This window comes from Anneissia japonica, unplaced genomic scaffold, assembly GCF_011630105.1.
Source record: "Anneissia japonica isolate Jap-2015-1 unplaced genomic scaffold, ASM1163010v1 scaffold7370_len818893_cov191, whole genome shotgun sequence".
Classification (NCBI taxonomy): Eukaryota; Metazoa; Echinodermata; class Crinoidea; order Comatulida; family Comatulidae; genus Anneissia; species Anneissia japonica.
Genome location: NW_022687459.1, coordinates 295,124 through 322,377, shown reverse-complemented (window position 1 = coordinate 322,377; position 27,254 = coordinate 295,124). Strand labels below are relative to the sequence as shown.

Below are 27,254 nucleotides of genomic sequence, written 5' to 3'. Positions count from 1 at the left end.
GTTCATAACTGATCTATTTGGTGAATAATATAATACAATTAAATCGATTTAAAATTATAACCCCAGAAAATGATTAAAATCAGTGGCGGATCAAGGAATTTGAAAAAGAGGGGGCCAGGGCGGGAAGAAAATTAATGTAATTTTTTTTTTCTCTCCAAATTTTTACAATTTGGACAAAATTTAGGGGGCCCAGGCCGGGTGCCCTCCCCATCCCTCCACCCTTCATACCGCCACTGAAAATTATCACATTCAACAAAATTATTGCATTTAACGAAGTTTAAAGATCGGAAATTTTAGAGGGCAGCATTCCTGTTTTCTTTAATGTCACAAAGTTATTGACATTCGGAAAATATTATAAACCAGAAAGCAGTAAATAACAGTCTGTCGCCCTCTGTTTTCATTGTGAGAAATTTACATACACACTGACTTTGGTTACAATATATATATATATATATTTTTTTATTAGTTTACATATTATTCTAGATATACTACTGTATATGTTTTATCGTGGTTCTTGAAATATCTTGTACAGTATAAGCCATTTCGTACAGTATAAGCCATTTCGTCCCTATAGAGGAATATTATTTTATATGGCTTTTGATTGCTGAAATAACGATTAGAAAAAAAACCATTTCAAGTAAGGCCAACTTCCTAGGCTATGATTTCTGTTATGCTTGTTGGTAAAACTTTCAGGGTTGGGGATAAAGTCCCCCACCCACCCACGCACTTCCGATTTTAAATATATCCTTGAGATGTATATATTTGAATAATTATCCAAAAAAAATGAGTTCTGTAGTTCTTAATTTCATCTTCCTGTTTCAACTTATCCACTGTACATTGATGCATGATGTCAACTCATCCAATATCAAGTGCCATCATCTCAAATGTATCTGAATTACTGTACTTTCATTTGTAGTCACTATTCGTGGGCATGATGATGTCATAATTACACCCAAATATGGGCATATCACTTTTATTGTTGGAGTTGACAGAACCTAATATAGCTCTCTCACCAAATGCAGCTTCCATCTAAACATCGCTGATACATTGCCCAGACTCTCATAAGATGAGGAGTTTTCAAAACAAAACTCTCACGCCTGAAAGTTCTTCACACTTGGAATTTCTGCTGCTCTCACATTTCACTCGCTTTATCGCATTAAACACAGGCAACAAAGACATTTTTCATTTTGTTGGTCACTTTTTATTCAGTAAAAATTTAAACATGTTTGCTTAAATACATGTCAAATCAGTTTTTTTTGTTTAATTATTGTAATGTACAAAACAGAACATAATGTGCAGAACAGGACAATGGGGGTGTCCTTTAATATCCCCACCCCCTTAAAAGGACTTACCATAGACTAAAACCAATATTCCCTCTATTATTGGGGATGCTGTAGAGGAAGATAATTAATTTGTTAGCCATTGGGGTAGCATTTCACAAGAGTTCAAAACATAATTTAAATAATGTAGTATGTGAAATACATAAAATTAAGATTTATTGAAAACTTTTATCATGCACCAAATACTGTATTTCTTTATTTTCCACATGAATCTTTTTAATGCCAGAATACTAGTTACAAATTTACATTTTAAACATACACCCTTCCCAGAATTTTGTTCTTAAATAATACTTACACTGCCCAAATTCATACTACTGTATCATTTGTATTATCATCATTATTATTATTATTACCATTATTAATATTTGATCTTGATATGCCCAGTGTATTGTAAATGCAAAAAATACAGTACAGAATAACTACATTAATCGTCATTAATTGTATATTGTCCTGGACATTTAATATATACAAAATTATAATACTGTAATGAAAATAGCCACAAAATGATAATTTATTATTAATAATTGATCAACAGTTATGTCGTGACTATATTCAATGCAAGAGTTTATAATTATATTTCCCTGGGCTTGAAATATACAAAATACATATTAATAACAATAATAACAATAAGTGTAATGAGAATAATTAAAATGAAAAAAATAATAACAATCAAAAAGCAAGTTTTTTCATCAAAAGGTAGACATGCATGTCCTGTTCAACTCCATGCAAGTTGTTTGCGTCACCTTGTAATCGCATCAACAGACCGCCATAAGAAATGTACGCTGATCTGAAAGACACAAAAATAAGTAACAATTAAGAGTTGCTTTTCTACCAATACCAGAAAATCCTTGGTTAAAATCACTCAAATAAGTATAACTCAAGTGCCAGTGGCAGATTCAAAGGGGAGGGGGTGGGGCAACCATGGTGGGGCTAAGGTGGTCCATACTCTCCATTTGTAAAGGTTCCTCTCTGGGCCCCCTCTATTTTGAAATCCTGGATCTTCCGCTGACTGCTTAAATCTCAGGTTCACAAATTATCTCTCTTTCAATCAAATTAAATCACAGTAAATTCAAAAAGTTAACACTGCCCTCTATTGATTGATCCTCATGTTAAATACGGTAACTGTTCCAAATTGTTCACATATTCCCCTTTCATTTAATTTCATTATTTATTTGGTCCAATACACAAAAATGGGGAGACCATTTGTCCTGAAAACTTGTTCATATTCAAACATGGAGGAAAGAGAATACATATAAGTATCGAAAAAACAAATTCCATAAAAGCATGCAACTGGAATTAACATAAAAATGATGATGTGTTGTTGAATGTGAATGATAGGGAAGGTCTACTTATTGAAAAGAAAAAAAAAAATCACCCACTGTGAATTTGAGTATTGTATTGAAAAAAAAAATCTCGAATACTAGCATGATCTATAATAATTACATTAAAGACAAATAATTTAGTGGATGATTATGAATATATTTATGGTGAGGTCTTTATATTATTAAACTTTAATCTATTGTACTTGGATTGTAATAAAAGTTATTATAATTTTGATTCCTTTATTCCCAACAGATTTCCAAATATAATAACACCACAAAAATATTTAAAAATCCCAAATTTACAGATGAAATCACCTACATCATAGCCAACTTTGTTTAAAGTACACTAACAATTGAAAATTTAAACCACACACTGCCATCGACCCATTTTGTAAATAACTAAAATGCTCATAATTGTTTGTTTCCTACAGTACCTCCCACTCCTAAGATATAATCATGTCATTTTTTCAGAGTCCGAAATCGATTAGCCTTTCAAAACTTGTTATTTAAGCTTCTGGGACTTGGCAAACTCTGGGCCTGCTCACACACACTCCCACCAGAAACCCGCCCAGGCAATTCCTGGCGCTACTGTTGACAGGACAATCGGTTTGGAAGGGCTTCGAATAGTTCACTGTTATGGCAAGGCAATCGATGGTGTGGGCTGCAGTTAGTTTGAACTGTTATGGCAAGGCAATCGGTTGGTGTAGGCTTAAGATAGTTCACTGTTATGGCAATGGAATCAGTTGGTGTTGGCCTAAGATAGTTCACTGTTATGGCAAGGCAATCGGTTGGTGTTGGCTGCAGTTAGTTCACTGTTATGGCAAGGCAATCGGTTGGTGTTGGCTGCAGTTAGTTCACTGTTATGGCAAGGCAATCGTTGGTGTGGGCTGCAGTTAGTTCACTGTTATGGCAAGGCAATCAGTTGGTGTGAACTCATAACACACACACCAGCTAACCACACTGCCACAGCAGTCAACTTAAAACAAATGCATAGACAGTCCACTTATCGCCATCATCATCTGGGGTGCAATCTTCCTGTCCTGCTGCTTCAAAAATAGTGGAACATCCTCTGCCTTATCAAGTCTGTGAAGTCTACTTCTTTAGTTATCTTATCCAAAGTAAAAGATCGTAAATCTCCCCCGAATTTTTCTCCAATCAAGGTACTCGTTTCTGTCTTTCGAAAAAGAATGAGGAAGTTGCATAATTGCGGGACCGCTTGTGCTTTGCGCCAGGAGTCGACTGCTCAACTATTTTCCGAGGGGTGTTGGCAATTAGTTGGTTTATCCAGGTAAGTATTCGCAAGTATTTTTTTTGGTCTTCTTATTTGTTTGGTTGAATGTCCGAGAGACAGGACAGCTAAAGAGGGCAGAAATCAGCTGATAAAAAATGGTAGCCAATCACATTCATATAATTCACCTGACCTTCTGCTACCATATTTATTTATTGACTCAGGTAAATACAAAATAATCCTTGCAAACGACTAATGTCCCATTAAACAAAAAATATCCGACTCGGGGTGGGGGGAGTTCCTTCAATTCTAATGCGAGCGGAATGTGCAAGTGGAGTATAAAATATACGGTACTTAAATTCAGATACACAAAACAGCAACTGAAAATCCTCTTCCAATTATGCAAAATCTGACGGTGATTCTAAATGGGCCTTTTGTGCTTCACTCCTCAACCTACAATACAACCAATAAAGTTGATGCCAGACCTGTCCCAACAAGTCTTAACAAGCCAGACAGAAACAGCTCTGTATTTAATAGTATGGTATATTAATATGAACACAAGATGTTAGTGAGAACATTACACTACCTATGTATAACATGTAAAGGTAGAATTTAAAAAAAAAATGCAAAACACCTATCATTACAATTTCAATAGTTGTAACATTTAATCATTTAGTCTCTAATTATTTGCAAGAGAAAATTTATCTTAAAATAAAAGCTTTGTTTATGAAAGCCTCACATATTTGTATGCTAATTAATCAAAATCGTAAAAATGATTAATACAAATATAAATATGTTTTACAGTCTTAACATAATTTAAACATGAGGACAAAAAATATTTGAGCTTGATGCAAAGGGGACAATCAAATACAAAATATCAGACAATCATTAAGAAAAAAAAATAGATAACTAAATATTAAAATATGGAATTACATATGAAAAATATGGAATTACATATGAAAAATATACACCGGGGTTAAAGACAGGCTAATATTCATATCAAAAAGCAGGCCTAGCCTATGCTAATATGATTCAGACATGCAACTTCCCCTGCCTACAAATGAGGCAACAGCATGAAAAATGTCATCAGCATTATTTGTTATGTTAATAACTGAATACTAATCAAAATTTCTGTGGGTATTAAATGACTATAAAATTAGTCATTTAAAGGAAAAGTCAATTTATCATGTCAGGATAATGAACTCACTAATTAAAAACTAATTAGGTGGCTCAGTTAACGATCCCACAAATACTTGCTCTGCATCCAAGCAAAATCTCAATGGAGTTTGAATCACAAAACTAAAAATTAATACCTTGGAAAAGTAGACAAAACAGGTATTCCACAAGTCAAACACAAGTGTAACTGCTAACGGGACCCAGTTTAAGGGTCCCATGCTTACTATGTCCAGGCCAAATGCAGAATGAACATGCTAATCTAGTGAAGATGTCTTTTTCCAGTCCTACCTTATTAGTCATCCTGGACAGACAAGTCTGAACATGCCAATAAACATTTACTGCTGCTGCAGCAAAACAGAATGACTCATTGTCTATTTTTAGCGATGAAGTAACAATCCTTCGAGAAAGATCTATCATTCTGTCTGGCCCATACAATGGTAAATATCACCTGCACAATTATCATAATCATATCACTGAATTATTCAATTCCAACTTTCCAATTAACACATGGTTTAATAGTCACTCAAAATACTTTCGTTTTTCGTGAACGTAATTTGAATACAATACCTAAATCAATAACAAATCAATTATGACAATTTACAAACATAATTAGTTTTTTCGGGAATATTTTTCAGATAAATTTACTAACAATTCAACTAAAAAACACCTAATGTTATTTTTATATCTGGCCACTGGCCAATTGCATCATGTGACATGACTGCGAACAACCTCAATTTGTCGTGCAGATTTCCAGCAAAGTATATAAGATTACATATTTCATTGTTGAAATTATAGACGCTAACGAAGGGTTGTCATTTCCATAATACCTAAAAGTGAACGATACTGACTAATGTTAGATTTAATCCTGAAATCATCTCAAAGTTTAGAAATAATGTATACGGTGGATGAGTCACCGGGCAGTGAAGACATCACATGATCCGTACGAATGTGAACAAAGTATAGTCTTGTCGTAAACAAGTTGAAACTCGGTTCACACGAAACAATCATCAAATGCAGGTTTGAAATATCAAAGCCAATCACCCTCATTTCAAAGTGGCACTAGGATTTATGTAAAACGGAAAGAAGCTGTTACAATATCGTCTCTCCCATGCTTGTTAACGCCTTTGCTGTACGAGAGCACTTGTATCACAATGTGATTGTTAGTTCATAGACAGCTGTTCCGACGAATTTGTTGTGTGAATGAGATCTGGAGGGCTCCATGACAGTCAACTTGACTTGCTCACTTTTGAGCACATACTTCTATCGATGTCTTTTAGTACTCAAATTTATTAATTTAAAATGTGAAAATAAAATTTTAGCAACTTGAATGTTATTATATATTTAATGTTTCTGACAACATAATTATGATGCACACATTATTAAAACAATTTTAACATATGCAAACAATTTTTCCATTTCACGAATATATCTATTCATATATCACTATTATTTCTCTATTTATTTATATGTAGGTTTTTCTTTATTTATATCTTACATGTTTACCCTAATACATAACATTCAAATAATCAGGAGAGTAAAATAACTATCATATCAGATGAATTACATTAATAAAATTATAATTACTTTTATGTAATTTTAAATCAATTTCAGAAAATATTATTTAACATTCGTGTGCAAGTCCTTTATACTGTATGTATATTAGTTTGTTAGGCCTATCTATGAAGCTAGTAAATTCTTACTATCAAAATGCAAATTTCTGTAAAGAAATTTCAGACTTACCAGGCAGCACTTATAACAGGAATACAGCATTTTTTAATTATGAATTGCCAACACATAAGCTAAGTACGTGCAATGACACACACCAATAAGGAAATTATGACTACGCTATATGATGACAGCTAAGAACTGAACAAACAATGATATACACATTCTTTAGGGCGTGGTAGTCCCCGCATGAATAAACACAAACCAACACTAAACTATGTTGTTCAAACAAAACCTAACAGCTTACACAATAAAAAAAATTCCATACTTTGTTTCGCTTTTGGCTACCAGCAGTGCTGGCCAATCTTTTTTATAAACTATGGACTTTCCAGTCTATTCTGGTAATTGGATTTTCCCAGCATACTGAAATAGTTCAAAATATGTTGCAATACTTTGTGGCCCCTTGTTTGCACAAAAAAACAAGACGCCCTTTGATTGCTGACATCCGGTAGGTTTATTGGAATTTTATTGTAATCGATTTAATTATAGCTGATTGGACAAAAAATATCGGCTGCTTTTTTACTATGGTAAAATATTCCCATGTGGCTTTTTTTTTAGAAATTTGATGGAACATTTGACACTCTAAAAATCCTTTGTACTTAGAAATTTATCCCATAAAGCAAAATATTAACTTTCACAGATTTTTGGATTGCAGTAGTTTTTCATACCTTACAAAGCTTCCTTGTGCCGTGTGCCAAGTACTGATAAGCTAAAAGGGGAATCCCCTTTGAATATGTAATCAATGGAAGAGTACAGCATGGAACTGGTGTATACAGATGTAGTAGCTTTGAACATTAAAACAATGCAATATATATTGAGGTATTAATTTTTAATACACCAATTTGATCCTCAGACCTAATCCATGTTCATTCCTTTTTTTCTATTTTTTTTTCTATAAAAAATTACATAATTGCATACTAAGTCTACATTTATGCCTATTTTAATCTGACGTATCGTTTTTGTAAAATTTCTTGTATGTCTATTTGGTCAGGGGGTTTAGAGGATATTCACATCTTCTGTTCGGCTCTCATCCCATACTGTCTTCTCGGCACCCTCTGGCCATTCCCTAATTTGTGATATTTTTGTACCACACATGTAATAAATAAATAAACAAATAAATAAATAAATACGATTTCGGTGCAGAAAAGTATGCTAAATAATAATAGCCTTTATAAAAAAATTTTCAATGTGTTCTGCCTAAAATTGTTTAAAATTTATATAAAAGACACACAATTACTTAATGGGCCAAAAAAAAATGTTTTTTTATTATTTGACCTAAACAACAAGCAGCTTTAAATCACGTTTGAGAACTTATAAGAAGCACATGCTGATCATTACACTCGAACACATGTTGAAGAAGGAAATATTTGTAACAGGAACAACATCACGTGAAATATAAATTTCAGAATTTACAAGGTCAAAAGTAGAAAAATGATTATGTTAAACTACAAAACAACTTTAAAAACAAATATTCAATCCTGGGTTCAAATTCTGCATAGAATAGAAACTATTGTAGGTAGCATATATTTTTCTAACTAAAAAATATCTGTTCCTAAAAAAAAGTAATGTAATGAAACTTAACTTTCTGTTGGGTCCAATACCTGGGGAAAATAAATTACAACTCCTAATAAAGATGGAACAGTATAATTATTTATTAATATACTTCCTTATTTATAATCATTATTATTATTCCTTATAATTATCAGATGCCTTCAAGAAAAAAATACCTATTACTTAAACATTCTTCTGATGGCGGTCAGAATATACTCAGTGAAATGATGAGACAATTAACAACCAAAACCTCTTACAGAACCAACTTTAAAAACACATTGAGTGCTAGAAGTTAAGAATGAAATTTATAAATTAAAATTTATATCAAATAATAAAAGAAAAAAAGAAAAATTTAAAAAGAATCTTAATAAAAAGTAAAGAAACTTACAACATAAATAGTGTTGGCCCAGTTGCAACCTACGACACACGATAACACACAAAATGAAACATACTACTTTCTGCAATCGTTCTTATAAAGTGAGTGATGTGGGAGAATTATCTCGAATAAAAACCCAACAATAAAACATAATCACCTCATTGGCTTAGTGCCAGATTGGAAAACCCCAGGTGTACCAAATTAGCATAAACTACAGTATTGGTAAAATTCCATTCCATATTCACATTATCATATGTAGGAAATACTTCTTTGTATCTTTAGTGACTAAATTTGTCACTATTTGCACTTTAAGTAAATGACAATATCACAATAGCACCCCTGGATCTTCATGGATATTGGTACTTTACAAATGTTGCTCGATTGATTGATTGATATGTGAAGTTATCACAGCAATTTCATTCTACGGTACATAGAACAAGTATTGAGGCTTTTGTCCAACATATTGCAACTATAGTAGGCCCTATTCTTCCTTGATACTGTTATGCAGAAGAAAACCTAAACGATCCTAAACGATTAAAATGTAGACTATGAACCCTTTCTCCATTAAAGATTCTCAAAAAGCCCAAAATTGATTTATAATTAGGCTTAAAAACCTTTCAGATGCAGAAGCATCCTAATTTGGTCTTGTCTCAGTAGATCAAACATTATTTCATTGTTACACTGTCTCTGTATTAGTTGAAAAATGTTTGCAGGTTTCTCTTAAATATTTATGGTCAATATATAGAGATATATGACCTTAAATCACATTACAATGAGGAAACTTTATGACTGGGCTTGGAGTGATGTTACTATATATAAACATGAAGAGGTCTATAGTACAGATTTTGACCTCCGTTATGTCCACTTTCACTACAACAAGTACCATAAACAGAACGATCCGCTGTAGATAATTTTCCAAGAATCATTCAGTTTAGTTTAACTGGTTAGTAATCAAGTTAGCTTTTTTTTTTTTCGGAGGGAGGAGTAATGGTTAACTTTGTTTTGGATAAAGAAGCAGATAAAGTTATGTAATGCTGAGAAAGAGAGGGGATAAAATTTTGTAATGTTCAGTGATGTGGTAATGTTCAGTGAAGGGGTATTGTTCAAATGATGGGATAAAGTATAGGGTCCACATAATTTCCTTTTTTTCGTTTAGGATCAGAGTCATCTTCATTTGTTTGTTAATGTGTACAGTAAATCCAAACTATTATTATTACTATTGTTTACTGGTAGGTTGTTCATAATTATCATTAACCTGTGGCATTGCCTTCATTGATGTTGTAGCCAAGGAGTTGGTATGGTAACTGACGATCAGTAACCAGCAGATGTATTCAATATAGAAGGACACTTTTGAACACAAATGTTGGCACGGACCGGCATGCACCATCATCCTCAGGTGTACCTGGGTCGATGGCGTATCGCAAACTGCTCTTATCAAAGCCGTGGGATCTTCCAAGTTCCATGATGTGTCAGCATCTCATTTCCATGTTCAGGTCTTCCTTGTTCTCTTGTTTCCTTCAGGCATATAAATCTACTGTTACTGTACATTTTATCATTAGTCTTAATTGTTTCCTTTGTGTGTCTAATTAAATTTAAGTGTGGGGTACATAAAAATAATAAGTGTCTAGAACTGGTATTCTATTGGTACACTTGTATTTATTACTTGAATCACACACACTGTACCACTGTTAATTAATGTTTGTAGTACACACACTCAGCTTTTATCATGCATTCTAAAACAGTGACAACCGTATGCTGTTTTAAAAATTATAGATTTGTCAACCATATGCTTTTACCAAGCACAGCACATAATAAGAAAAACATTGTATGAACCGTATGGTTGATGTAGAAAAAATCAATTAAAGGGACCAGCAGTCCGATTACAGAATAAGAACATAGGAAAATCTAAAAAGGACTGCCTCTAGTAAAGGACCACCATTGACAACTATTTCCTCATCCCAGCAAAGAAAATCCTATTTTGGAGTTAAAATCTATTAAAGAGACAATTCTATATAGAAAACTATGTTTTCTCACAAGTGTGGTCCCTTATTAGTTTCAACTTGATTATTTACACATGGTGGCCCAATAGTAACGATACTATGGCCAACTATAAAACTATAAAAATGTAACATTATTTTAACAAGCAAAACAAATCATAAACAAATAAAAAAAAAATGAAAGAAATAATAAAAAGATATGAAAATAATGTTCAATTGTTTAAAGAATACCTTTAACATAAATGTGAATGTCTTCCTCAGTGTGTGAATGAAACAAGAACATCAATGAATGGCTTACAATGATGAATACTACATTGGTGGCAATTCACACACAGCATTATGGGATGAGAAACCAGGAAGTTTAAGCAAAAAATTAATGAAACAACCAACTTAAGGAAATGATGGGCCATCAAGACAGGAACTCAATCTGTTTATTTTACAAGCAAAAACATGGTCTTGAAATATATAAAACATACAAACATGATGTGTGGCTTGACCTCTTAATAGCGCAGAAGTTTTATGAGTATCAGCGTAAATAACTAATTATTTTGTGGTTAAGTTCGGAATGGAAATTTTCTTGTACGATTGTTTATGGAACATGAAAGCAAAAGAACAAAAGTATGAATTGGAAAGAGATTCTTAACAATCGCAAATTATGATCAATAAAGATAAAATCTGTATATATGCTAACTGATTAGTTATCGGTCATGAGTTCGAGATTCTACTTTATAAGGATGTGGTGTTTGGAGAATATGCAGAAACAGAAAATCAAAATACTAAGATAATCTAAGGTGTTGTTCGATGTAAATACATATGTCAGTCTGGATGAAGGTACTACAGTACCATATTTTAAAGCTTATAATTGCAGTGCACTATTTACAGGTTGACTAGATACTCGTATTACACAGTGTTCCCGAGAGAAGCTAATAAAAAATGCATTCTCGTAGAAATCATAACTTTATTAGTGTCAATTAAATATGATGGCATCCCAGACAGCACTGTAAGACTCGGGATGATACCGTACATGGAATAATTTGAATGAAATGCACTCTATTATACACTGTACTGTATTAGTGTAAATCTGGCATCCTAGGCAAGGATGCCTGTAGTTCGGGACAATACCGTACATGGAATAATTTGAATGAAATGTACTATATTATAAATTGTACTGTATTAGTGTTAATTGTATATGTGGGCATCCGAGAGAGAGCGCGGTAAGATTCCGCCTGCAGTTCGGGACATACCGTACATGAATAGTAAACATTGGCCATGATGATTTTGGTGTCAAAAAATGTAACTAATTTCACTTTGGAGATTAAACTGAAATCTTGTGAATAATGGTAAAATTTAGATATGAATCCTGATCTGGCAGCATTGTATTACAGTGAGAGATAACTTGCCCCACATTTGAGAGTTTGATAATTGAAAAAAAGGATATCCACAAGTAATATTGGAATTTCCCCCCCAATGAAGTAGTAGGAATGAATTTTGGAATATACATTTGCCAATTCAAGGCAAATAAACAAGATTTCAATCATAACATGTGACAAATTATCATGAAATAATTCTTTTAATCATTGGAATAAAATATGGTACAAATTTTAAAAAGAGCCGATTATATTATGTTGTCCCGAACATGCATAAAAGTGCAGTTGAAACTAAATTACAATTTTTTAATATTATTTTTTTACAGATGATCATAACAAGCCATAAAAACAAGAGGTTTTCTACACAAAAATGGTAGGTACACTAGGCCATACACTTAAGGTTTTAATTTATTTTCACAGTCTGCAATACTAAAGTTGCTGTCAGGCCTATCTCCCGAGGGCCATATTGAAGTCATTAACTTACCTTATCTATGTACTTAATATTTATAAACTCAATATTTTATAACATATATATTTTTTTTAACTTTTTGACCATCGCATAAAATTTGATTTCTTGATTTATTTAGTGATGTACTTACAATTTGGTGGCAGCATCAGTTATGTTCTCGTCCCCTTCAATTCTGTACACCTTCCCATACATTACATATTCAAAACTCTCTGCCCTCGTTGGAGTACCGTCGTCAATCGGCGCATACTCGCCGTCATCAGGATATCCATCTTCTCTCAAAGTGGTCGCTAAAACCAATCGGAATTTATCTCCTGAAAGAAAGAAGGATATGGATGTTTAAAATCAAACTTCCTTTTTGTAATCAAGAAGCCAGGAAGTTGGTGGTTACATAATGTTCTTTCATTTCATATTAAAAAAAAAGTTGCAATCAAGGTATCTAGTAATGAAACATAGTTTATAGACAGGGGGACACCAGTGAGGAAGCAGGTCCACAGTCTGGGAAAACTGGCCCCAAGGTCAAGGGTCAGAAGAAAAAACACAATTCGTCTTGGAGAAAAAAATAATATGTATTTTTAACATATTAGTACTCAAACTCTTTTTGGTCATTGGGGACATCGTCGCGGCTGTTTATAGAGCATTACTATCATCTTATAATTGATTTAGTCACCTTCACAAACATGCTTAAAATATGTTAAAATGCAAACTCATGTGTAATATACAATTAAATCATTATTTTAAAATGTTAAGGAAGTGGTTAATACTAATAACTCATGATGAGACAATAACATAGATGGAAAAAACAAAAGAAGAGCAAAAAAGAAAAACAAAATACACAAAATAGAATCCATGCTAGTTCTAACTCTCCTCAGGACTATATTGCTAGTCATCATACTCTTGTAGAATGTAATCTTCACTAATAGATGGCCAAGATTGATTTAATGTAAAAAAAAAATGTAATAGGTGTAGATTATTCTGTTTCTGCTTTCTATAGTACAGTAGTAGTAATTAGTATCTTTTTGCATTTATATTATGAATGAATGAATGAATGGACAGAGTTTTAATTAAACCACAAGCATTAAACCACTTCAACTGACTTCACAGTACAGACAAAAAAAACCCACAGTGGTAAAAGCCAATGAACTTGCAAACATTACCAAAAAAATTATGATGATAATATAATCTACAGTACATGTGTTGTACAAACAACAGCTTTTGCCAGATGGGTTTAGTTGCACGCACAAACCACAGACTTAAAAAAAAAAAAAGCCTCAAATATTCAATCAACCGTTTATCACAAACCATCAGTAGGTGTAAGAAAGAACTGTTTTTTTTAAAATACACATATTTAGATATGTTCATCGTAGAATATTGGAAGTGTTCTATTACATTAAGTCATGGATAATATTAAACATTATTTCCTAATGCAGATTTACTGTGTTTTACTGTAACTCACACAACAACAAATCGCATCAGACTGCGTCACCAACGCTTTCTGAGTGGGCCTTTAGCGCTGGTCGAGAAATTGCTAACGAAACGCCACACTACCTCTCAGATTTTCTTAAAACTCACAAGATATGCATCAGTATTTAAATTTTTTATTTTATTTATTTATTTAATTCGCATCCAGCAGCATTAACTCGCCCATTACATGATGGATGATGCTTTATAAACCAAGTCTCCTTAAGAAAGCTGCTTAGAGAGTGAAGTAATGAGTGCTGCCATCACATGAATTGAAACCTAAAATACAAAACATTCATTATTTGTTTTATAACACACCTAAATAGATCGGATCGGGTTAGTCCTAGCTGCTAGCCTGGCCTAGGCCTATCCTCCGCGCAAAACCTAGGGCTAGACTAGAAATCCATCAGTGCATTTCAAAAAATAAGAGCAGAATTCCACACAGATTTTGCGCAAGTTTCAGCTAGTTATTGAGGTATCACCGTGCATTAAAATACTTTACAGCTGTTTACAGTAAACACAATCTCCGACATATTGCACACTGTTTAGACAAGTTCAGCAAGAAGTAGGCCTGAGAAAGGTTATAGGTGGCGTGTCATCATTTCATGGATTTAACCCTCCGGAAAATGTCAGTCCAACGTCTTTTTAACCAATCAAAAGATTGTATTAGGTTTAGGTCATGTCGTATCTATAGGTAACATGCAATGGATGATTTGGATGGGAAAAAAATGCATGTTGGAACAAAATTTCAATGATGAGTGATGAAATGGGTAAAATAACTAATGGCACGCGGTACAAAATCAACCAATCAAGTGACTGAGATCAAATCAGCTTGTATTCCTTTATAAAGTTATGAACAAAAAAATCAAAATCAAGCCAGATATCTGTTTGCCAAAGGTAAATAGACCACGTAGGATCCATAGTGCTCAACTTTTTTGAAATTGCTGCCAAAACTAATATTTATATCAACTTGTTCCTACCAAAAACAGTTCGAAAATGGAACAAACTGCAGTGGAAGCACCCAACTAGGATAAATTTTAAAAACTTATCTCAAACTACAGTAAGCCACTCCCCCAAAGCCTCTTTGTCAGACTTCCAAGTGGAGTATTCAAGAGGATAACCACCAAGTACCAAGTATTTAGCTGTGTGATAACATTTTAATATGTTATGTTAATTTATAAGATTGTTTTCCCATTTTTTATGACAGATGGTATAGTATTTTCTACATTTATCCTTTGTTATGAGAAACAAGTAAACTGAATATACAGCATGGATCATGTCTCCTATTCTTGAGGAGTTTTACCAATGAAAATGCCTTTAATGATTCAATGCAAGATTATTCAGTATGTCAACTTCAATTCATTATGTAGAAAGACAAAACCTATTCTAAAATGGTCGTAAAATTGGTTGCTGCACAACGTAGGTGACATACTTTGTAGCGATGGATCTAAAATCACCTGATACATCACATGATGCATGTCCTTGTCCCCAATTGGACTTGTAGCATGGTAGTAGCAATGTGTTCCCCGCCTTGCAAAAAATGCTGTGGTTCAACCCCCACAGGATTGTTCTTAAGGATAGTGACATAAAACAATTCGAGGGGAATACAAATTTTGAACTGAAATTTTAATTAATCCATCAATCATTCCATTTATATTGCGCTATTCCAACCGTCGTTCCTCGTGGTGCCGTTTCAAAAAAATGTTTGTATGAATGCAAACAGTTACTAAATATATAATTGCATTTAAATGATTTGTTTCAATTAATTTGGTGTTATTGGCAAACAACCTCAACTAAAAGTGACCAAATTTTAATATATTTTTAATACAGTGTGGCCCTTAACACTTACCTAAAGAGCCGCTGATTGTTCAGATGATGAAATATTGTATATTTATGGCACACCAGTAAATACTGGTAACTATAAATACCCCCTAGTACAAGTGACAGTCAACAAATATCCAAAAAAAATTCCCCTAAAATATACTCGCTGAATAAAGATTTAGCCATATCGATTAGTATAGTACCAAACAAACTGACTTCATACCCGTCTATATAAGTAAGAATCCTTCATCATAATCAGTTGTTGTTAATGTACTCCATCACCGATTACTTGAGTAACTATACTAAACTAAATACCAGACAATAAGTAATGGATTACTACAATTAAAAATTGTCAATTGAGATTTTGTTAACTTTGACAGTGACAATGCAGAAAGGAATGCACCCCACAAGTATTCAAGGATTACGCAAGTGTCTTCGAAAACGCCGCACAACAAAGAGATTTGGCGCAGTTGATCATTTTACTATTTGAGACTGACGTAGGAGTCGGAAATAGAGTAAGAATGGAATTCCGATGATTTCTTTCAGGAGACAATAATCTTACCCCCTGTATCAAATGCAGTAAAAAAATAATATAATGGTCTATTGAATTTATGAGCTTAAAATGGAATGATGTTTATCCTGTGACTAATAGAAACTTCACACACTTACAAGTCTTTAATAATACGTACAGTGTTGTAATGTTGCGACTGAATGTTTATAATGAATTGTATATTTAGATAAGTCAACGCAATTCTGCTATTTTCATCCAAAATTATTTTTTTAGATTCAAATTACATTTAGTTAAATGATTTTAATTTGTAATGAGAACTTTTTAAAAATAAAACCAAACATGAGTACACTTCAGTAAATTAAAACAAAAAATGTTAGTAATTTTATTTGGAAGCCTCAAGAGTATCCTGTAATAAAAAAAAAAAAATGGCAGAGGAAGACTAAACAAAAGCAGGATAAGAATCAGAAAGATGGAAAAAATATCAGCAAAATCAACCAAAGAGACAAGCTTAACAGTTACTATTAAAAACCTATTAAAATTCATAGATAAGACCTACCATTCCTCCCCGACCAACTTGCTACATTGTACAATGAGTTTCTGCTGCAACCAGGCTGAAAACACACCCGCAAGGAAAAAGCATTTAAACCTGGCTAAATATCAGTGCATCAGTGCTGGGCTTCAACTGGTACGATCTGCTCGGACACCAGCTGGAGAACAACTCCAGTGATAAGCAGACTTTTCATTTTATCACAGAGAAGGTCTCAGTTTTCAGAAGAACAAAGCCAATAAGAATAAAACTCTCAATACAGACTCGGTTCTTATATCCCATTCCACTCATATCAAAACCAGTAGATGACTTTTCTTTTCGGAAGAACAAGTTTTAATGCCTTTGTTCATTCACACAAAAAATTCTCTATCTGTAAAAATTAATATTTAAGTAGACTGGTTTCACTTATCAAACAATTTTGCTGAACTTATCCAAGTTTGTATCACTGTAAAGGGTATGGAAAGCAGAACCTACACAAGGAAGTTCATTTCTTTTTCTCCTCAAAAGCGTACAAAGTCTAAATATAAAATTATGTTCACTCAAGTGTTCTTCATTTTCTCCTCATTAGCATATCGGTACCGGTCGTTGCCATTCACAAAAATGTGAATTTTATCTTCAAATATCAACAATGAAAATTGTATTAGCCCCAGAGGACAATGGCTGCCACAGCTCGGTGCCTACAGTAGCTACATGGTCACTACACCAGGAGACAGCTCCTACTCTTTTCAAAATATCATACAGTAATTTTTTCCATGAACATTCTATTATGCACACACATGCACCAGCTTAAAGTTAAATCCGAAGGATGAGGGAATTACAGTAGAGCAAACAGTCTTAATAAGGGATAACCTAGCCTCTCAAGCACCAATGTCCAATCTCTTTATCGCTGTGTAAAGTCTCCATTCAAACTGTGCTGGCCCACCATTATATTCCTACATAAAAAATTTTCATCGGATGTTAAAAGATTTTTGTAATTTTATTTCCTTAAAAGAAAAGTAAAATTAGAAAATTTTTTAGTTTTAGTTTCTCTGCAGCACTATACAAAGTTTAAAACAGAAAATTTCAATTTTATAATATGCTATATTATGGAGTATGCTCCATAATATAGCAATGGAGTATGCTCCATAGTATGTAATTTGTGAATTTTAAAAATCTTTTTCTGTATAATTTTAATTGTATTGTACACAGTATGTGGATTAGTAAGTTTATTAAGACTATAATTAGTTTATGGCATTTCATTGGTTAAATCCAAACCTAGATCAGAGTTCACTGGCCATACCATATTTGGAGTGTGCAAACTAATTGTGAAAAGTTTGTTTTGTATGCAGTAAAAAAAAAATTAAATAAATTTAGCTATAGGTTGGAGATTATGATGACTGTTTTATATCCAGTGCAATCTACAGTCATTAGGCTTTGAGTTTAATAATTAACAAATAGTGGCAATGCTGGGGGGGGGGGGGAGCTGGCAATGGAGAACCTTACCGAAGTGGAAGGTTCCCTTACCTATTTTGAGCTAGAGGGCCATGCTTACTGAGACATCCGTAGTTTGAGCAATTTTAATCATTTTTATCTAACTGATTTTGCACTTGGTTAAGATAGGTAAGTGGTGGAGAGAGGGGTGCGGGTGAAAGTTCTCCTTTTACCACGCCCAGAATCTGCCACTAAAAAAAAGAACCAGCATTTTCAAGTGTGAAGCTTAGCAGTTGTCCATGTCCTACTAGGGCAACAATCAATAACCAAATTGTCAATGCCTATCTCCACCCAAAAGTATATTAAGTGAGTACTGATTGGTTTGAATACCTTGATTACTCTGCACAATATGGATTAATCTCCAAATAAGTCAAGAGTAAAGTGTATGCTTGGCATAATGAACTAAACTTGCTTAAGGTTCGGGTCACTGTATTTGGTATGAATTTTAAACACATTAGTGTTAGCCTTCAAATTAAAGTTTAAAAATACATTGCATAAATATTTTACCATCATTACATCTTCGTATCACAAATTATCGGCGATTGGATAAATAAACATTGTTCATTATTACAATTTGAGAGAAAGCCTTGGCAAAGATAGGATGGCATACTTCTATTATAGCTCTGTACTGTACCCATTGTGACGCTAAAATTGTATTTAGTCTATGAAGCAAGTTTTGTAAATCATTAACACAATCTAAACACTGTATTTGTGACATTACTGTTATAAACTAAAGAAAAAACTGAATGAGATAACATGCAACCAATCTTCTTTAGTGATCATGAATAATTGTTCTCTTTTATCATTTAAACTTATCGCGACATTAACATACTTCAGGGTAAGCAAATGTAGCGATTCAATTGATAGAATTTAGCAATAGAGCGCACCTCTAGTATTATTATTGATAATTATCATAAATTCCCAAGATTGTGATAATTAAATATTAATAATAATTAGCACAAACTTTCAAGTATGTCATAATTATTAATAAGTCAGGACTGCATAGTTTATCATGCCAATAATATTATTAACAATAACCACAATTTTCAAGCATAACTTTGCTGCCCTTTTAAAAGTTGATGATCACTCCTTTGTTTGGGATGCGCACAATAAACTCACCAAACTCGACTGGATACAGCTGCGTGTTCACGTCAAGAATGAGGTCCATCTTGAAGCTTTCACTCTCACAAAACAAACGCGAAACTAAAAACAGAAACAAAAAAGAAAAGATGAAACAATAGTAAAAACAAAACAAGGATGTAATATACACAAAATCCACATGTATATATAATAAATTATGTATTAATCAATGACAATTGCTACAGTACTAACACTACCTCTGCTCAGACTAGCCCATGCCCTGCACTATAAACCTTGGATTTATTATTATCAGCTTTGGTAACACGCTGTTTTGTTCTAAAATTCTTAATAATTTGTGTCCTTCAACATTCACATTATTTGTTCATACAAGTGGACGTTGAGGGCAGGCTTATTCACTGGAAAGCCAAAAGCAATGTTTCTCAACTCTGTTTTGTGTCATTTTTTTCTGGGAAGAACTGCCTCCCTTAAGCTGGTTTTCAACTAGGCAAATTAATTCATGCAAATCAAAGCGTAGGTTCACTTCCTGAGTTCTGATTGGTTGTCCTTTCTTTCGCTAGCAAAAACTCTGATAGAAATGTGAATGCGCATGTGCTGCCGCTTTCAATTCGCGCGAATAAATTCGTCAAGTGGAGAACAGGCTTTACAATAGTTCAAAAATTTATTAACATTTCCTATTTTAAGAATGATTTAGTTAAGCATCTTGTTTTTATTTTTTTGATTAAATTTTTCTAATTTGTAGGCCTACTACTGTATTGCATAATGAAGGATAGGAAGCCAATGATGTTTGGGATTTCATTCACCCAATTTCCTATCTGGGCAAACCATGTTGTTTCATTTCTGTGTATTTGCCAAATAAATATATTAACAATATAGCAATAATATCATTCAGTGAAACATCTGTCAAATAAAAAAAGTTTAAATAAAAAACAATGTTGTTTAAAATGATAGAAGCATTTTTCACAATCAATGAAGAATTCTACTTTTTTGCAATAATATGCATTGGTGGTATTGAAAATAGACCTTCCTGTCAACAGGTTTGACAAGCATGAAAGACGGAATCAAACAATATCACTCAAGTTGAAGCATTACCTTAAATAAATCATTACTTTAAGAAACTCCTAGAAAAAAAGTGACAATTAGGATTAAAACTGACTCTTGAATAGAAACCATACCATAAAACTTACCATTTTATTTAAAAAGGACTTGGAAATCTTGGGATCACACTTACTCACACTGTCTTCAGATCATAAAGAAAATTTGCTTTGCACGTGCAACCAGGAGGTTACCCATTCCCCCATGCTTTAAAACAAGTCTTGACAAGTTTGAGAATAAAGCTCTCCCATTGGTCAATTAGTTGCACAAAGGAGGACCAAATGACAGCAAACAACACTCTCTAGGCAAGCTTTTTATTGATAAGATAATGACCTCACAGGGTCAACCCCACTGTAGCCAAGCTATGACCCTAAACAGTACCAGGTACACAAATCTACTAAATAATAACAAAGTTGGTTACAAACAAAAGAAGGTACTTTGCATCGTTCTATACAAAAAAGAAGGTACATAGTGTTACTATTTATGCCTATATATAATTTAATAATAATACCACAAGACATGATTATTCAATATACCAGAGAGATATGCATTGCCATCATTAACCATGTCACCCTAAAACATTTGTAGTATAGAAGTTTGTATTACTGGAGTTTATATTGGAATAACAACTCCCTATTTCTGCCACTACAAAATAAAGTACAATATGCAATGCTGGCCATAGACAAGTTCAGACATGTACTAGTTACTATGGTAACAGTGCAGCACAATAAACATGATAAATCCTAATAGGTTACATCATGCATATCTCCTTGCTTCACTACAGTTTTTATAGGATGATGCAATAATAACTTAAACTTAGAATAAAATTACAATTTTTATGACAGATCACAAAACAGCACATAATATATTTTGTCCTAACATTCTTTGAGTGTTTCTAATTATTATTATTATTCTTATTATAGTTTTATTTTATTACTATTTCTGTCTGCAAAGTAATTCATAAGGATGCAAGTTCTATCCAGGTAAGCTGAATTTCTGGTGGGGGACGACAAGAACAGGGTGGTATGGTTTGGGGTGGGGGTGACGAGGATTTATACGTTCTCATTTAAACAAAATAGGAAAATTGTTTTAAATAAAGAATACTGCTAGTAGAATATATTACTATATGCTAAATTAAACTAAAAAAGTTTTTCCCTCTTTCTTCTTCATTTATTTAAATACTACCTATTAATTTTCATTTATTTAAAATGGGATACTACAGTATCTATTAATTCATACACTTGACTCATAAATATTAATACTAGCACCCTGCCAGACCATGAACTATTCCTAAACCACAAACTTCAACATTCACCATATAAAACAGATACTGTTGGTAAGCTGTGTGAGCAAACATCCAATAATGCTGATTGTCCCACTAATAATATGATTTTGCTCTGATTAGGATCTGAGAGGGCCCTTGTGTTGTAGCTTTTGTTTGTACATTAAAATGGTCGCACAATATTACTTAAATTTAAATACAACATTAATGAAAATTGCAATTGTCTATGGGTATGAAAGGAGAGGATAAAAAGCATCTGATTTTGAAGCATAAAAAGGGTCCCTTCAATATCATTATAGTTCTTAATTATTTACTTCACTACTTCCTGTAATGCTAAGCTCAGTATTTTCATAAAAGAATAACAAACTAAATAATTAACATGATGAAGTAAAACCAAGAGTATGATGTACTGCTTTCACTTTAGTTTTGATATTAACAATCAAAATTACAACTAAACCAAAAGATATCAAACAATATTTTAAAATAATTACTTCCTTGTACAGTTACGTTAGTTCAATTTAGCTGAATTCTTGGTCAATACAGTTATCCTCTAATTTATTAAATATAGAGCTCCCTGTTCACTTCCCCTAGATTATTAAGCATATCTCTTTATATGGCATAATATATACATTTTTTGTTGCTTTGAAATTCCCTGCCTACTAATACCTGCAATTCTCCTTCTGTCAGAAATTTATAGATTGTCTTAAAATTATTTCTGTTGCTTGGTTGACACAGCATCTTATCAACTTTGTACTTGTGGGTTTTGCCAGCCGTCAAATCGTTTGGTCAAGTGTACTAATAGAATCAGAGAGTTCAGATTTCTTTTTTATTGTTTCCTTCCTTCTCATTTTTGTCAACAAGATATGTAAAAAAATATATATTTCATTGACAAAATGTAATTAAGGTATACTTAAATAAAAAAAAACAAACTATTGTATTAAATCTATGCATTAACACCTTCTGAAGCAATAAATAACAATTATTCTAGAATTTCAAAAACTTGAATAAATTAATTTGGACAAACAATTAACAATGATGATAATAAGAAAACAACAATAATAATAATATTAACAATTGTTTTTTATCAATTAAGTGAATCTGATATTCAATAACAATAATAGCATAAATAAATAATAGTAGTACTGTAGTTCAAGATTCTAGATAATTATATTTTCAAATATTTGGAAATTCTGTTTGGTGTAACCACTTTGATACATACATACTGTATGTACAAAAATATAATTTAAACATTGAAAATATAACAAGAAAAGCAAAAAGTTAACCAATGTAAATATGGAAAAAAGATATGGCCTATGTATATACAGTAAATAAATACAGTTAAAGAGACAATTGATAAACATATTTGGACACGAGTTGTAATATCTTATTGCAAAAGGTATGAATAAGTTGAGGAATTTTGAGGTACATTGTAATCTCTATCCTGAGTATAGCCATTTAAATTCATTAAAAAGTGGGTGGTTTCTATCTTCTAATATTGTAATAGTTTTCTTATAAATTCCTTGATAGCATAGGTCTTCAAGATAGACCTAATAATAGCAATAATAATATTAATAATAATAATAATAATCATAATAAATACTAATAATAATCATAATAAATACTAATAATAATAATAATAATAATAATAATAATAATAATAATAATAATAATAATAATAATAATAATAATTTGAAAATATAAATAACTAGATGTTCAGTATAGTGATCAGATAGGTAAGTGTAAATTTCGAACAAATCATAGAGTTTTAAGCCTCCTAATATTTAATGGTATGCTCCATTCAAAAGCTAGGACAGGGCAAGGATCACCGGGGCAATGCTTCTTATCATTATTATAAATATTATAGGATGCCTTAGTCATTCTCAATTTTAGGGCAGACATTATTATGAAAGAAGAAACGACTACAGCAAATGCCTGTATTCTGAAATGATGTGTTCACAACCACAAATTGGCCAATCAAATGCCTAAGCTAAATGCACCAATAAAGACACGTACAAGTCAATACAGCAACAATAATAGCCAATCAGAAAATGATACTAAAGATTTGAGCAACCAATGCTCTCTGGACAAGTGGGCTGAGTGGTAAATGACATCATTTCTATTTTTAGAGATTACATCATTAGAGGAAATGCAATTGGTAATTTCCATACAGAAAAAAATAAACGCTCATTAAGCATCGCTTGAAAAATGCAACCCTGGCTTGTTTGGATAAACAATAAACTGCAAACAGGGGGATCATCTTTGTAACATCATTATTACTGTAAAAAATAAACAACAATTATAATACTGATACGTATAAGCCTTGTATTATAGAATCCACTGATTCAATTATAAATATACAACAGTCTACAGACAAAAAATGCAACCAAGGCAGTGCCACAATACTTTTGAGGGAATATAATTTGATAATTATTGAGAAACTAACAGATGAAAAAAAATATATATAAAATTTTATAGTAGTTTTAAACTTTCTAGAAGAAATTTCATGTCAGTGTTTCTGGTTGATATTCACAACATGTATAAATCTGTGGACAAAATTAAACTAATAATTTGATGGTTATTTCAATCCTCAACCCACGCATGACATTTAAGCAAAAGCATTTTTAAAATTAATCGTGACAACCCAGGCCTGGCCTAGTGTATGGTGAAAAAATGTGGGGCTTTGTATTAGTCTATGGCTGCCAGAATCTAAAGTAAGGTCTGCATGGGGAATATATCCTCCACGCAAAAATTTGGTCTAGAAATCTGTGCGCACATTTTGGAAGATAAGGGCCGATTTCCGCACAGATTTTGCTAAAAATTAGGCTTTGGACTAAATACTAACCAATGTATTTTTATGCAGCAAATCTGATTCTGTGCAGCTATTTTCCTTGCGATATTTTCCTTGCAAATTTAAGCTAGTTTTTGAGGTATCATCTGTGCAACTATTAAAACAGACTTTACAATATGGCATGGCTGTGCACTCAGGGGTCAGGAGGGCTTCATTCCTCTGAATCTTCTTTAAAATCCAACTACGATTTGGAATAAAATTGGTAGTGCTGCATTATAACAAGAAACATTATTTCCTAGGGAGTGGAGGTGGTTGCAAAGAGAGTATAGTACAGTATGAATAATTCTGTACAGTGTCATTGAGATCGGGGAAAAAATCACTAAGGAATTCCTTCTGAAATGAATGCGAGAAAACCTTGGTATGTGCACTTACATAAAATCAGTGGCAGATCCAGGGATGGTGTAAAAGGGGTGGCAAAGTAGCACCCCCACTCCCCCCCCCCCCACAACACATCAGTAGCCAAAAAATTATATATCATTACGATTTATATAAGAGATTAAATGGCAAAATCGTCGAAGCTTCCAGGGTATACAGTATCCCCACAGTATGTAAGGGTACCGTATCCAACCAGTTTGTCAAAACCCAGTTTGTTAAAACCTAGTTTCCCGAGTCCATGGCCACTTTGCCACAACCCAGTTTGCCAAAACCAGTTGACCGACATAATGACAAACCAGTTTGCCGAATTGTGCTTTCAACATCATACAAAAGCAAAGCATACTGTGCCTCCACTGGCATGTGTGTTTACTTGGAGATTATTATTTTATTTATTTCCTTTATGTCTACATATCATTATCTTAATTAAACTTTATATATTATATGCTTGTTAAGTCATTTATCTGATAGGACTATTTAATTTTTTTTTTTTTTTGCTGATGATAGCCTAATTATTAGTCAAGTTTGATTTACAGAATGAGACAAAAAAATCATTAAACTACAATAAGTTGCTATTTATTATACAAATACAGTGATCGCATTGTGTTGAATGGCTTCTAAATTCTCAATGTCTCAATTTTGGCTGGTCCTGACTTTCCGCTGGCACCCCCACTACGTACAGATTCAGTCATAATAAGAGAGTGCTCCATCATGAATTTTAAGCTGTTTTTAATGTTTCACTGCACCATCACGGTTTTTTGAGTCTACACACCACTGGCATTCGGCAAACCGGGTATCAGCAAATTGGACATGGCAGTCTGGCATTAGCCAAACAGGGCGCATGGGTTCCGCATCCTTCAGATAGATTGCTACTTGCATCACAACAAAAAAAAATATGGTAACTACCTAACCCCCTCCACAAGGCTAGATTAAGGTAGGCTTAAGTCATAAGGTAGCCCGCCCTATCCAAGCCAAGGCCCACGGTGTCGGTAGGTTAGGCCCTCTAGAGGCCTAGCTACTCTTGGCAGTGTAGTGAGACTGGGCCTTATTTAGTAAAATAAATTAGTAATTATCATAAAAAATAAACATGACTGATAACATAGACAAATTAAACCAGCTAATAATTAATTTAGTGGGCCAATGCTACGATCAGGGAAAATACAAGGTGGTTAGGGCTAGGCTAGGCCTACATAAACTTCAAAGTTTCTATTGCTTACAGAGACCGCGTTCGCCGCCGTTACCGGTCTTATTTATCATAGCGTAACTGGCGTAAAGATGGCGGCGCCCATGACAAAAACATGTTGGGTTCGTTCGGAATGCAGTGATACAATTTCAGGGTGATCTATGGGCACAATTTTGTACTAAAATAAATAAATAATATATTTCATCTACCTCTGTCAAATTTAACACCATCAGGATCAATATCCTTCACGTCAAAAATATCTTCAAATAAAACACCAGACATGTTTAGACGAGAACCGATGTTTATAAAAAGTAACAATCATTACTATGGAACGCAAAAAGGGCAGCATAAGTAGCAGTGCATGAATGATTACGAACCACCGGCGCAAAATTTTACTACAGTATACACAGAAAAAATATATTGTAATTCTCTTAGAAAAATTACATCAAATTATATAATCTGAATTTCAGCAGTTGTGAAAATAAACCGTGTGCTAATTATTAATACATCATAAAAGAGATGGGTTCCATCTCCATCACTCCTGTACAGGGCACCAAATAATAATAATAATAATAATAATAATAATAATAATAATAATAATAATAATAATAATAATAATAATAATAAGTTGTACTTTAATATAGCGCGACAATGCGAAGCTTCAATGTGCTTTACAACCACACACACTCTCACACAAAACACTAAAGCAAAGTGAGAAGAAGAGGGCAATGAAAGAAAAAGATGAGTTTTTAGTAAAGCCTTTACTCTATTGTGGAAGCTTGCTTCATGTGTTCAGGCAATTCATTCCAAAGAGTAAAAGAAGCGAAAGAAAACGATCATTGATCATAAGATAGTGTATGGAAGACACTGTGATGAGGAGCGTAATCTGCGTGAACGATTAAAAATTGATAAGTTGCCTTATGTAAGTTGGAGCACCAGTGAAGATGATTTCTTTTATTGACTGGTAGCCAATCACGGATGTCAGGTATTATTACGTGATATGGTTTACTTCGGGTTA

The 27,254-nt window shown here is 33.0% G+C and overlaps 1 protein-coding gene across 1 annotated transcript; it reads right to left on the bottom strand.

Moving 5' to 3' along the window:
• Positions 1-1,178: 1,178 nt before the first annotated feature.
• LOC117118760 (DNA-directed RNA polymerases I, II, and III subunit RPABC3-like) lies at positions 1,179-26,580 on the bottom strand. The gene is made up of 4 exons (XM_033263456.1): positions 26,446-26,580; positions 19,478-19,561; positions 12,682-12,862; positions 1,179-2,127 (listed from the first exon to the last, which is right to left on the bottom strand). The coding sequence occupies exons 1-4, from the start codon at positions 26,516-26,518 to the stop codon at positions 2,010-2,012; spliced, it is 456 nt and encodes a 151-aa protein (XP_033119347.1). The 5' UTR covers positions 26,519-26,580; the 3' UTR covers positions 1,179-2,009.
• Positions 26,581-27,254: the final 674 nt, after the last annotated feature.